Source organism: Grampus griseus (assembly GCF_964374135.1).
Source record: "Grampus griseus genome assembly, chromosome: 17".
NCBI lineage: Eukaryota > Metazoa > Chordata > Mammalia > Artiodactyla > Delphinidae > Grampus > Grampus griseus.
In genome coordinates, this window is record NC_139011.1 from 65,075,971 (window position 1) to 65,089,652 (window position 13,682).

The following is a 13,682-nucleotide window of genomic DNA, read 5'->3' on the forward strand; positions in this document are numbered from 1 at the left end:
AACCAAACAGCTAGATGGCTGTATTTGGCAGTTGGAGAGCTAGCTATTCACGAGGTGTTTGGGGGTTCAGAAGTATATGCTTGTCTCGTGGAGTGAAACAGAGAAACCAGCACTTACCAGTGAAGTGCTGCAGGGAATGGCAGGGCCCGCGGGCTCCTCCAGGGGTGGGGCAGTCGGAAGGGGCTTTGGGGGAGGAGACACTTCGAAACTGGGTAGGTGGTCTTTCGGAGGTCCCAAGGGCTAGGATGGGGCTTCTGTTTCTTTTGCGATTCCCGGGCGCTCTGCCCAAAAGGCGGCACCAGCGTCCCCTGCCGCCTGATGGCGCGATCCGAGGGCGGAGGCTGTGGACACTCAGAACGCTCGGCCCTGGATTTCCTCACGTTGTCAGCAGGAGGAAGAATCTCTTTTTAAACGTTAAAATAGAATTAAAATTTCTCTCTAACCCCCAGCACAAATCTCTCTACACGGTGGAACCATGTTAACATTTCCTTACGTACTTTCCAGGAGGGAAAAATGGCTCATACAGATACACACACGTTGATATATCTTTTTTTATTTACAAAGTATGAAGCCACAGAAATTTGCACTTTGATTTACTCATGAAATATATTTTGGAATACTTTTAAAATCAGCACCTGGAGATGTACCTCACGCTTTACAGCAGCTTTATAATATTCCCTTGTATGAATGTGTCATGATTCATTTTACCAGTCCTGCACGTGTATACTTAGGTGGTGTTCGTTTTGTTTCGCTATTATACATGTGGTTGAGCGTCAGTGAGTGTAGAAGTGGCTTCCTCTGTCTGTCGACAGTACCTTAGTGAGTATGTTAAAGTCCTAGTAAGATCAAGAGTTATGTACAGCTTTAATTTTGGTAGAAATCGCCACATTGCCCTCTAAATAGGTTACATGAATTGACAGTGTTTTTAATCATGTGTGAGCAAGGCATGTGTAGTAAATCCCATAAAGCAACAAACACAGGCCTCCCAAGGTGAGTCTATTTGCACGTCCAGATTAAACACTGTCCTCCGCCTTAATGTTAGTCTATTAACTATGGTTAATAGACTATTAACTAATGTTAGTCTATTAACTATTAACTATGGTCTTTTGGTTTAATAAAAAGAACTGAGGAGGCTTCCCTGGTGGCGCAGTGGTTGAGAGTCCGGGTCATGGGTTTGTGCCCCGGTCCGGGAAGATCCCACATGCCGCGGAGCGGCTGGGCCCGTGAGCCATGGCCGCTGAGCCTGCGCGTCTGGAGCCTGTGCTCCGCAACGGGAGAGGCCACAGCAGTGAAAGGCCCCCGTACCGCAAAAAAAAAAAAAAAAGAACTGAGGTTACAAATGAATATCAAAAGCTAGGAGAGTGTCTTTGGAATTAATATTAAGGGACAGGAAGAAATTTTTAAGTTTTCAAAATCATGCTGGAAATACTTTCTTTGCTTACCGATGTGGGTTTTGTTTTCTGGAGATATTAGTGAAGGAATTCTGCAACACAAAGTCTCAAACTTATTTTTCATCATGTTTTTGTTTGTCTTTATTTAGTTTTCTTGCCTAAGTCCAGTCGAGACATTTATGTTATTTAAGGCTTTTAGAAACCACAGTCGAGCTTGTAGATTGAGGGATTTATATATATTATTTTATTACTTAACTCCAGATCATCCTGTAGAAATCTCAGCTGTGAGACTAGTTACAAATCAATACATATAACACTCTGAAGAGTTCTGAACTCTAAGGATTTCCTCATTAAGAAGGAATTATCATATTTTCCCCAGCACACACACTATCTCAGGAATAATGACAAAATCGAAGGATGGCAGAAACCTGACAGGATTAGAAATGTGGAAAATGAGCCATCTGACTGATGCCTATAAGCTTTTCCAATGACTTTCTTTCAAGGGAGTTAACACTTTAGCATTTGGTCTTTCACTTGTTATAATTTCTCATACTTATAATCTCTCATTTGTCAAAATCTCTCATTGTAATATATAGTTTCCCTCCTTTTTGCCCTGTTACCCATCATACGTATTTCATTAAAGCAACCTAAAACAGATGTATTTGATATCTCCAATTTAAAGGGCTCAGAATTAGCTTCTGTAAACGTGATCTAGTCTGTTATGTTCTGTATCTAGTCATATAGTTCAGAATCCGAAAGAATCTGAAGTGACCTCATGACAGTAGAAAACTATATTGACTGGATAGATAACCTGTCTATGTGACATCCTTGAATTACTTTCAGAACTTTCTTTAAAGAAATCTTTTCAAAGCCTAGCTTAACATATCATGAGGGCTTCCCTGCTGGCGTGGTGGTTAAGAATCCGCCTGCCAATGCAGGGAACACAGGTTCGAGCCCTGGTCCAGGAAGATCCCACATGCCGCGGAGCAGCTAAGCCCGTGCACCACAACTACTGAGCCTGCGCTCTAGAGCCCGCGAGCCACAACTACTGAGCCCGCGTGCCACAACTACTGAGCCCGCACGCCTAGAGCCCGTGCTCCTCAACAAGAGAAGCCACCGCAATGAGAAGCCCACGCACCGCAACGAAGAGTAGCCCCCACTCACCGCAACTAGAGAAAGCCCGCACGCAGCAACAAAGACCCAGTGCGGCAAAAAATAAAATAAATAAAAAATTTTTAAAAGTCATGAACTGAATTCAGACTGCTTAGCACACCTGATGAGCTTGTATAAAATATTTAGATGCTCTGTTGTCATTATGAACTCAGCAGCGCCTTGTGAGCCTCTGAACCCAGTCTTTGCTGTCAAGAGTGTATAATTGGGTTTGTGTTGACGGCACATCACTGAGCAGACACATAAATTGCTCTTTCTGGCACTGTCGGGTAGACGATAGAACTCCTTTATTGTCACTGGAAGAACATGTCAAATTCAAGTGCTCCAATACTTCCAAATGGATTTAGGTAAACACTTCCTTTGATAGGGTGAGACATTGAGAAAGAGCCTCTTTCTGTGAGAAGCTCATTTTAAATCTATTACTGACTATGCGTAAATTTGGAAATGGTTGGAAACACACTGTTAAAACCTATATTAGCTAAAGCTGTATATAGGTTATACAGAATTTTGTGGTTGAAAAGTGACACATCTCTATTTAAGGGACTATCACTGAAGAGTGATTTCTTAGGTACTATTCTGTGATAACAGAGCAAAATCCAATGTTCAGAATTGTAGGAGAGTTTGTTTTATTTCAACCTGATATTTACTGAATGAATTCTAATATGCTCAATTTTTTATTAGCTATTTGAAAATACATTAAGTACTTTAAGACTTCATTTTATTTCATGATAGCTTTTAATTTTAATAGAAACATTCCGGTTATCTTTAAAATAACAAATTAGGGTTTTGGACACATATATTATCATGTATCAAATGTGACCAGTCCCAGTCAAGGGCAGAATTAAAGCAAGAACTTGGATCATTTGTTTGGGGGAGGTTTTCACATTTTCAGAAAGTAGTCATTTTCCAGTGGGTTCTATGAAAAGCTACTGTCTTGTAGAACATTTTGCTTTTGGTCCATGTGATGAGCTATTTGCTTAAGAAATAGCTTTGGAAAAAATTCACACAAATGTATTATTTGGTCACATATTTGTAAAGCTGAAAGGAATATTGAGAAATAATTTTAGTGTGAATATTAATGAAATTCCCTTATTTTTTCCCATTGATTTTTAAATAAGTAGTTCAGGGAAGTTCTAGTGTGTAGTCCATATCGCCTCAACTACTGCTCTGTGAATTTTTTCTTTCTTTCTTTTTTTTTTTGCGGTACGCGGGCCTCTCACTGCTGCGGCCTCTCCCGTTGCGGAGCACAGGCTCCGGACGCGCAGGCTCAGCGGCCATGGCTCACGGGCCCAGCCGCTCCGCAGCATGTGGGATCCTCCCGGACCGGGGCGTGAACCCGTGTCCCCTGCATTGGCAGGCGGACTCTCAACCACTGCGCCACCAGGGAAGCCCAAGCACAGTGTTTTGAGGCCACTGCTGGTGAACATCATACCCACTCCCTGACTGTAGCCAGAGAGACCACCAGTGTATTTTGAGATGAGCCCTTAAACCAAGAGTGATCCACTGCCGTGTTGTCCTTCGTATTGGTTTGGCAGTTGGTGACATTGCTGAGGTCCGGAAGCCTGCATTGTTGAAGAGGACTGCCATGCAGGTAGGCGTTATATTTAATTAGAACTTGCTGAAATTAGCACCACCCTCATTATTCAAATGTATAACTGCTGGTTTCTGAGAACACAGTTATTGAATATGGGTACTGTCTCAGTCCTGAGAAGCACCACACCGTGCAGGTCATGCACGTTCTGTGATGTCCCTGCTGTGGTCAGAGAATCAAGCGTCGTGAAGAAGATTTCCCACAGCAATCTCAGCAGAGAAATTGGGAAATTTCTCTGAGCCTCTTTTTATGTCAGCATGTGGCCAACCAGGTAGTTAGGGGCCAGACCAAGAGCATCACAGGTGTGAAGCATTCTGTCTCCTCACAGCCAAACTGTTCAAAGGAGCACTTAATATTCTGGGCACAGAATTACACGGTCCTCCCAGCGTGTGCTATATTGAAGTGTTAACTGCATGCGTGAGATTTTGCTCCCTAGAAATCGTCTTTTTAGACAATTTGATGTAAAATTCCCTAGAGTCAAGGTTCCTGGATAGATCCTTGGCTACTGGATCTTGGGAGGTAGTTTCCTGTTACAGGACAGAAAGCTATTTCTGTGCTCTTATTGCATTGCCTTTCAATTTCAGATCTGAATGGGAATATTTGATGTTTCAGAACTATCTGACGACCAGTTGAATATATATATTTAGGAACTTAGGCCAGTTCAAAAGGAAAAAAAAAATCATGCTAAGATATAACTTTCTCCTCACTCTTCACTTTTCTTGGTCACACTGCTCGTTACTTATTCAGCTATATGTTAGTAAATATTTATCTTAAAAAATTACTCCAGTACATAGGATGTACAAAGCACAGTACAACTTAGCATGAGAACCCAGAGGAATTAAAGGGATGTGATCTTTGACTTTACTAAGCAAAACAATCTAATCAGCACACGAACTAAACATTCAGAGTATAAAATTATCAAAGTCAACTTAGAACCATCCTTCAACTCTAAACTCTGTGACTAAGCTGTATATCATGCAGAGAGCTTGGAACATTAAAGAACATGAATTAAATGGTTAGAGTGTCAGGTACAGAAAATCAGTGTAAAAATAACTAAGGAAATGCTGCATGGAAGAATCGGGATGTGAGCTGGGCATTGAAAGATGATGGGATTTAGAAGGCCTGCGAGGCCGGTCCAGAAAGGGGGCACCCAGCAGGAGCAAAGGGCCGACGGCAAAACAGGGGAAATGGCTAAGGAGGTGTGATGGGGCCTCCTGGCTTGGAGGGATGGCTCCTTAGAGGATGATAAGGCTGCTCCAGATGACAGAGGGCTTTACTCAAAAACAGCAAACAATGAAAAACCTTAGCTTGGAAAGAAAGGGCAGTAAATGATGAAGTGCTTCAAGTTATTTTGTTAGTGACTAGAGAGTTATTATCAGCCCTTCCAAAGAATGGGAACAAAATGAAAGTGGCATTTAAGAGGATCTGTTCCTCTCTTGGTTTAGTGGGGAAAGACTGGAGGAAGGAAGAGCTACTGACCGGTTATTTCCATAACAAAGAGGGAGTGTAGGACTCCAGGTAGGTGGACAGGAGAGGAGAAGGGATGTTTAAGCTCTCGGCTGGCATGTCAGCCGTATTTCATAACTGATGACTCCTGAAAATACCAGGGGAAATAAATAAAAAGAACAGTATGAACAAGGGCACTAGGCAAACTGCCTGGAGGAAGCATGCTAAGGTACAGCGTCAGTGCCGTTGATTTGGAAGGCACCGTGCCATATGAGATTTGATATGCTCCCCGAAAGCAAACAGCGCAGAGACCACCAAGGAAGGAAGCAAAGCAAGTACCCCCATGTTATCTGTTTCTTGTTTTGGGTCAATAATAGTATTGACTAGAAAACCAGGAAGCCGTTCTCCTTTCTTCCCTGAGTTGTTTTTTTAAGCAACTCTCTATCCATGTACAACTCTCCACATCAGACTTAACAGCCGAAGCTTGAGCCCACATCAGAACCGGTGGCAAAAGAGGATGGGCAGCAGTGCAGTTCCTACAGGGATACTTAGTCTTCCCACAAAATCATCTCAAACACAAGTGAGGCCAGAAAGGTCACTGAGACAGCGCTGCTGGGAGACGCATGCACGAGGTAAAGTGTCAGTTCCTCAAGTACAGGAGTCGTGAGTATCTTGAGGGGCTTGGAGCTGTTTGGTTAGTTTTTAACACTAGTTTCCCCATTTCCCAGAGCAGGCTGGGAGCCGTAGACATCCACAAACATTTAAATACATGCTGCATATTACAAAAGGAAACCCACGGAGTGCTACTTACCCTTCAACATGGAAGACCCACCAGTGAGTAGAGGTGTGATGCTCCCTTAGGCAGAGGAGCTATGCTGGGTGCGTCCCCCTGGACCCACCAAGATTAGACTTCGGGCTCTGCCTTCCAGCCTCGCTAGGACCGTATTTGAGAGAGGTAGTCTGGCAGCTCCTACACAGAGAACGAACAAGGTTAAGACACACCACGTGCTTTATCTGTTGGCAAACACGAGGGTTGAATAAATCCTTCTCAGTCGAGCTGGAGTAAGTGCATGTGACCTCTGAAAATGTGTATGGCAAGGAGAAGGAATATTGCCCTAAAGACCCAGGGGAAGAGGAATCCCTGAAAATTATATATTATATTACTCAAAACATCTAATTGGAATTGTTAAAAAGATATACGAAAATATAGCTTTTCTTGAAACTGGAACTAACATAAAGTATGTTAAGTGACGATAGTGCTATAAAAATACCAGGGAAGCAAGTTAGGGAGTGTGTTATGTGGGAGGGGGGCTGCAGTTTTATACAGTGTGGTCAGGACAGTTCTTACCATCACACCATTTAGGAATATCAACAACTTAGATGCCCATATATTAAAAAAGCATATGGTCTTAGAAAGAAAAATCTCACTTATACGGTCATTATATTAAATGTAGCTAAACAACGGACACAAAGGGCTCTAAGAAGAGAATCAAAGATAAATTTGGCAAATGCAAACAAAAAGAAAAGTGGAAAATATGAGAATTAAATTCAGTAATAAGTCAAGGTGAAAACATTAAACAAATGTTTGTATCTCTGAAACCAGACATCATCCTCAAGGTATGTCATGGATAAACCATTTGGTATCTGATAGCACAGCATGAAAGGTTTATCAGGTCCTCTTGGATATGCTTAGATTCTCATTCTTTCCCTGCTGACCTTTGTATCCCTCCATTTCAGCACTCCTCCCTCTGCCCTGTCGTAGGTGCACATCCGTACCACCCACACCTCACGGTTGTGCACGTTGTGGAGTGTGACGCCCCGAGAGTATGGCTTAAGTCTTCTTCTTCTTGATATGCCCAGTGTTGGTCACGGTCCCTGAACAGTAAACGTCTGCTGACTTAAATGGAATCCCTTCTTTAAACAGCTGGCCCCGATGGCAGACGGCTGCCCCTGTCTTGTCAGTGAATGAAGTGAGAGGTAGGGGCAGGTAGCAGCGAGCTCGAACTCAGGGTGGAGGAAACTGGGCCAGCCCGGCTGCCTGTGCACAGGCCAGGGCACGGGAGTCAGTCTCCAGGGCACTGTGCTAACGACTGCTTCCCCGCAGTGTACGGATTCCAGGTGCTTGTCAATGACTCCTTTCAATAAATCCCCAATGCACTTTAGGTGGAACTTCATACCAGCCTGGAAAAGAAGCTGCCGCTCTGGTTCCTACACAAAGTCGATCAGAAATCCACCGTCGTGTATCCCAACAGACCCAGATATGGTGAAGGGCTGTTAGTAAGTACATGTGACAAAGATCGACATAAATAATGATAGAGCTTGACATTCATTCATCGTGTTATCCCCAAGGGCGCCTGGTAATGATCAATGGGGAGGAGACATGTAGTCCTGTCTTCCAAGTGGCTCGTCCACAGTCTCTGTGTTAAATATATACCACACCACTGTGAGAGCAGATCGGGGGGTGGGCCAGCCATACCCTTAAGGATCTTTTCTTACAGTGTAGGTATACTTCACTTGTGTTTCCTAGTCACATGTCACTGACATATGTGTGCAGGTGTGTATGTGTCTAGAACACACATGTACATATACACAGGTACATATATACACACACAAGGAGAGTGTACATTATAGAGAACATACAAACTGTCAAAGACTAAGCAAGGTCATTGCATTATAATGGAAAAGGGAGGATACTAAGAGTTGAGAGTACTGGATGCTAATTGTTTCTGAGTTCTTCATAGGTTAATTTTCCATTGTGTAGTCATAAAATGATAAAGTCGATCTCAGTATGAACCTAGGCTTGCTTCTACTCTAAACTGTTTCCCTATTTGATTTCACTCGTACCCACCGTTGCAGTCCCTACTGAAACACAGAAAACTCAGCAGTTGATTCTCCTGCCTAGAGCTCCTTGAGTTTCAGGCCCCTGTATCCAACTGTCTACTTGACATCTTCCCTGGTATGTCTTCAGTGTACCTCAGATTCCACATGTTCAAAACACACTCATGCAAAACACACTCATGAGCTCCGCTCCTCCTGTTTCACTTCCTCCCGACATCCCCTACAGGGGGAGAGTGAAACAGCGCCATCCTTCTCCAGACTGTCTTATTTCATTGAAGCCAGCCCCATTCATCTGCCTGTGCAAGACGTCCTCCTCGTCGTCTCCTTTCCCTTTTCTCACCCCTCACACCCAGTCAGTCCCACATTTGGTCCACTTGGCTTACCAGGTGGCCTGTGCAAGTGGCCATCTTCTCTTGCCTGGATGGCTGGAATTTTCTCATTCCTGGTCATTTCACACCTGCCCTTGACCCTCTCCAGTCCACTCACTGATGGTTTAAAAGACACTAAATTTTAAAAAATATATTGAAACTGCATTTCAGAGATGTCCCCATGTGAAATTCAGTTGTGTTGGATAATGGTGCAGAGCAGTTTTAGAGAACTAACAACTAATCCTGTGTGGAATACCACCACTCATGATGGACGTTTTTCATGAGAAAATATAAAATGGTTGTTACACCTTTTCCTAAACAATCCCCCATTCCAGTTTACTCCCCTATATTATTTCTATGTCTTGCACTTTTCTCTATTATAACATATATGACTTCATTTTATAGCTCTTTGCATTTGTCTGTTTCTATGAAGAGACTGTGAGCTCCTTGAGGGCCATGTCTGTGTCTGAGTATTTGTGCTAGCATGCTGGCCTCAGTAGCTGAATCGTGGCACATGTTCAAGAAATAGCTCCTGAACTGAGTTCTACCTGCGTAACTATTAATCTTTTATCCCATGGCGTGGTGTATTTCATTATTTCTTTTGCACCCAAGAAGTGAGACAAGAAATACCAAATGTTGATACATCTTTAGAAACAGAAATAATGAAGCAAAAGTACCGGTATGTATGGTTCCTTTCATCTGTATTTGAAAAATTTAAAACTCTTAACAATGATGCGTAGTATAAGTTTATATTGTATATTTGTGTTTATTTATCTATATTGTCAGGCTTTAACTGACTGATGTGGCTAGTATATTGAGAATCTTGAGACTTTTTTTTAGACCCAATAACTGATTTGCTGCTACTGACAAATCAGTTTGCCAATCAGTATCGTAAACTGCATTCTTCATCAGCCGTCTGAATTCTTACATCAAAACTCTAGAAGCTTTGAAGATCCCTGGAGAAGCTATGTAGTGTACAGTGGTCAAGCCTGAGGGCTTTAGGGTTAATTTACCTGCATTCAAAGACCTACTCAACTGTTTACTAACTGTATGGCCCTGGGCAAGCTGCTGAACCTTTCTGTGCAACAGTGTTTTACTCTTTAAAATGGGAACAAAAGTTAACTAGCCATGAATGAATAGTGTAAGCTTGGGAAAATCACTTAAACTTTAAAGATATGTATTTCTTAGGATTATGACTACCAGGGGGCTCCAATCTGGGCACAGTTAATCTGATATAGAACACCTGAGTACACAGGCCTTTCTGCACTCAAGGGCTGAAAGGGTAACAAAAGAAACTCATGAAATGTATGTCCTTTTAGGCTGAAGGATCTCATTTCTCTTCTGGAGAAACAGCATGAGCTTATTAAACTCATCATTCAGAAGATGGAAATCACCTCTGAGACAGAGGATGAAGATTACCACAGTTCTTTTCAAGACAGGTTTAAGAAACAGCAGTTAGAACAAAGGAATAGCAAATGGAATTCTGTACTGAGAGCAGTAAAGGCAAAAACACACAGCCCTTAGCATTAGTTATCCCAGCCTGCAACAGGGTTTCCGAGAGGGGATGGGGGGTTACGTGACTTACTGTGTCTAAATTCCAATTTGGCAAGAGTGAGGAAAAAGCAGAAATAGGATTCTGATTCCACTATATGTGAAGTCATGGTTCCTGTATTCTATATGAAAGGTAGACTCTCTTTTTCTATCTCTCTTCATATTTTTTACCAGTCACTATGTACAGGGAATATCCTTGCTAATAAGTTTAGGTTGGACTTTACCTCACATTATTTGAATGGGTAGAAAACTAATTTGCTAGAACACACATTTGTAATGATAAGGAGTAATACATGTAACTATTAAGCTAGAATACAAATATCAATACTGGATTCCTGTTTAATAATTATACAGTAGGGAAATGCATTAGACAATGAAGTATCGTATTAGGTCCTACCACTTGGTGTATTTTATGTGTTGGAAGACTCTGTGGGTGGAACCCTGTGTGCTCTGTTCCCACCAGAATAAATCCCCCCACCTTCCTGCTGCTCCTAACACACCTGATGTCACTTTGAGATGAGGCCCAAATGAATAGACCTTATGCATGAATTTTACTATATGTAGCGTCTGTTTTTTCTGTATTTTTTGTTTGCCGATGATGGTAATAAGTGTAAAATCGATATAGTCACCCCAGTGATTATCGTGTGAGCGTTTTATTACATTTATTTTTGAGATTTGCAAAAATGCTTCCATCATGTATGCCCTTTCTTCTTTTGATGTCCAGTACAACGTGTCAATCAATTAAATGCCTCATCATGGATCTTTCCAAGGTCCCCCTCCTGTTTTATTTTCCTCTTCACCCCAAGTCTCATGTTATTACCCCCAGGAAGCACCCTGTCTAATGAATGTCTTTGGCCATGGATGTATTTTTGTGTTTTGTTGAACAGTGTTGTTTGGGTATGTTTTTATTTACATAGGTGTGTGTGTTGCTATGCTATGGCTCTTGTTCTCTTTCTTACGTCTTTCCACTGAACGTTATGTCTGCAGGGTACAACTGCGGTGTCCCCTGTCCAGTTAGTAAGAACTTCTGATGGCTTCTCACTGTCACTGTGTGCACCTGCACATTGGACTCATCCCTACTCCAAAGATGGACACATCGGTGGCCTCCCCTCCCGCTGTCACACATTCTCAAACACACTCACTCAGGCAGACTGCTGAGTGACAATATGTAATATGAAAAAAACAGACATTTTTACATCCGTGGTCCAACAGAACCGATGGCCTAGAAGCTATGTTGTATGTGCCTTAATCTTTGATATGAAAACGAAGAGCTTTGGCCTTTGTTTTCCCAAAAAAGAGAGACTGGAAGTTCACAGTACAGGAGCAATAACCAGGGATGTCCTGATCATGAAAACAAATGGTCCTTTCACAGTCTTCACACTTCGCAAACTTTGTGTAGCTTGAGCAATACACATCTTCATTCAGCGTTTATTGAACTCCAACGTGTGACACACTGTACCACACCCGTTGTGGGAAATATTGAAATAAACAGGTTATTGCACTTGCTCTTAAAAGGTTTACAATTTAATGAGTATCCTTTACTTTCCAAAATTCTCTCTTTTGAGCCCCAAACACTGCATTCTCCTGCCTCTTCCATTATTTTTCTGACAGCTTCTCCTCTGCTTCTCCTCTTACTGGCGTCTCTCTCCTGCCTGCTAACTAGATGTTTACACCCCCGAGGTCTGTCCTTGATTCTCTTCCCTCACACACTCCTTTGCAATCACCATAGCACAACTTCACTTAGGTCTGTATCTGACAAATTGATATATCTTCTCCCCTTCTCCCGAAGTCCAGTTCTGTATTTCCATAGTTCTTTAAATTAAATACATATAAATATGAATGGAGGATGGTAAACCAGTTCCTCCTGATTTCAAATTTTCTGTCTGTGGTACCACCATTCTCTCACGCTCCTAGACTTGAAACTAATATACTATGTTGGTTAATCTTCCTAAAGTACAGCTCTAAGCCTTTATATCCATGCTAAAAAGCTTTAGAGACTTTCCTTGTCCTTCATAAGCAACCTAATCTATTAACCTATCTCCTCACTCTAGTTTTGTCTTCCAGTATTCCACACTTGATCCAAATCGAAAGATCGCTATTCCATCCAAACACTTCACGGTTTCCCATCTCCATGCCTCTTACTCTCCCCCGCCCACAACGTCCTCTCTCCAACTCTTTTCATGCTCAGTTTCAATGGCACCTCCACCCTGGAGTCTTTCCTAATTTCCAGAGGTGACGCTCCCTGCTCCCTCCGCACTGCAGCCTGTGCATTTCTCCTTTGCCACTTCTGCCGGCTATGCTGATAATAGATGTTCAATGCAAATACATAAATAATTAAAAAATCAGGGAAAATAATGCATACTGTAAGCCTGAAAGATATTGCCAGAAAACTGGTCCAGCCTGCCTCAGAAAAGTGGTTGAGTATCCCTATTCTGTTGACCCTTGTCTCAGAGAAGTTGAATGATTTTCCTCTAACTGGTGGAAGAGACACTGAAACACCACTTTTCTGCCTTTTTTCACTGCTTCAATATGTTTGCTTGTTTCATGGTTTTTAACTATGGTGAGCATGGGCAGTAGAACGTGTGCTTAGCAATAAGACAACTTGCACGTTAATACTGATCCTAACTCTTCTGGGCTGAGTGACTGGATGTTTCCACATCTCTTAAAATGGTGATAAGAACATATATCCCTGTGGGGTTCAAGGGATGGACGATATCATGCATACAGAATACCTACTTCAATAAATGCTATTGCAGTGAGTGTAAGAGACCTGATGTACCTGAGGTAAAGGGGTCATAAAACACTGCAGTTTTCATACTGTACCGATTTCATATCATGGCATTTACTCAGAAGTTACTCATTGGCAACCTGATACAAACTGAAGCCCCCAGGAACTTCTGGATCTCATTAGCCAAACAAATCCTGAAAGGTATGAACTACAATAAAAACCTCACATTTAGAGAAAAGTGATTAACTGTTATAGCACTTTTACTTATCTTTATTTTTGCCTCAGATTCAAATCACTTAACATCAAGAGAGCCCCAACTCTCTGCTAGTTAGAATAAATCACTGTTGGACGGACCTAGAGATTATCATACCAAGTGAAGGAAGTCAGAAAGACAAAGACAGCTACATATGATATCACTTATATGCGGAATCTTAAAAACTGATACAAATGAACTTATTTACAAGACAGAAGTAGACTCACAAGACATAGAAAACAAATTTACGGTTACCAAAGGGGAAAGGAGTGGGGGAGGGAGAAATTAGGAGTTTGGGATTAACAGGTACATACTACTATATATAAAATAGCTAAACAACAAGGAC

At 42.0% G+C, this 13,682-nt stretch overlaps 1 protein-coding gene across 1 annotated transcript; it reads left to right on the forward strand.

Annotated features, from left to right (window-relative positions):
* Positions 1 to 318: 318 nt before the first annotated feature.
* Positions 319 to 10,328, forward strand: TRPA1 (transient receptor potential cation channel subfamily A member 1; the record flags this gene model as incomplete). Its single annotated transcript, XM_082674676.1, has 5 exons — positions 319 to 383; positions 4,056 to 4,152; positions 7,762 to 7,875; positions 9,389 to 9,483; positions 10,124 to 10,328. 5 exons carry the CDS (start codon positions 319 to 321, stop codon positions 10,326 to 10,328), a joined length of 576 nt encoding a protein of 191 aa, XP_082530802.1.
* Positions 10,329 to 13,682: the final 3,354 nt, after the last annotated feature.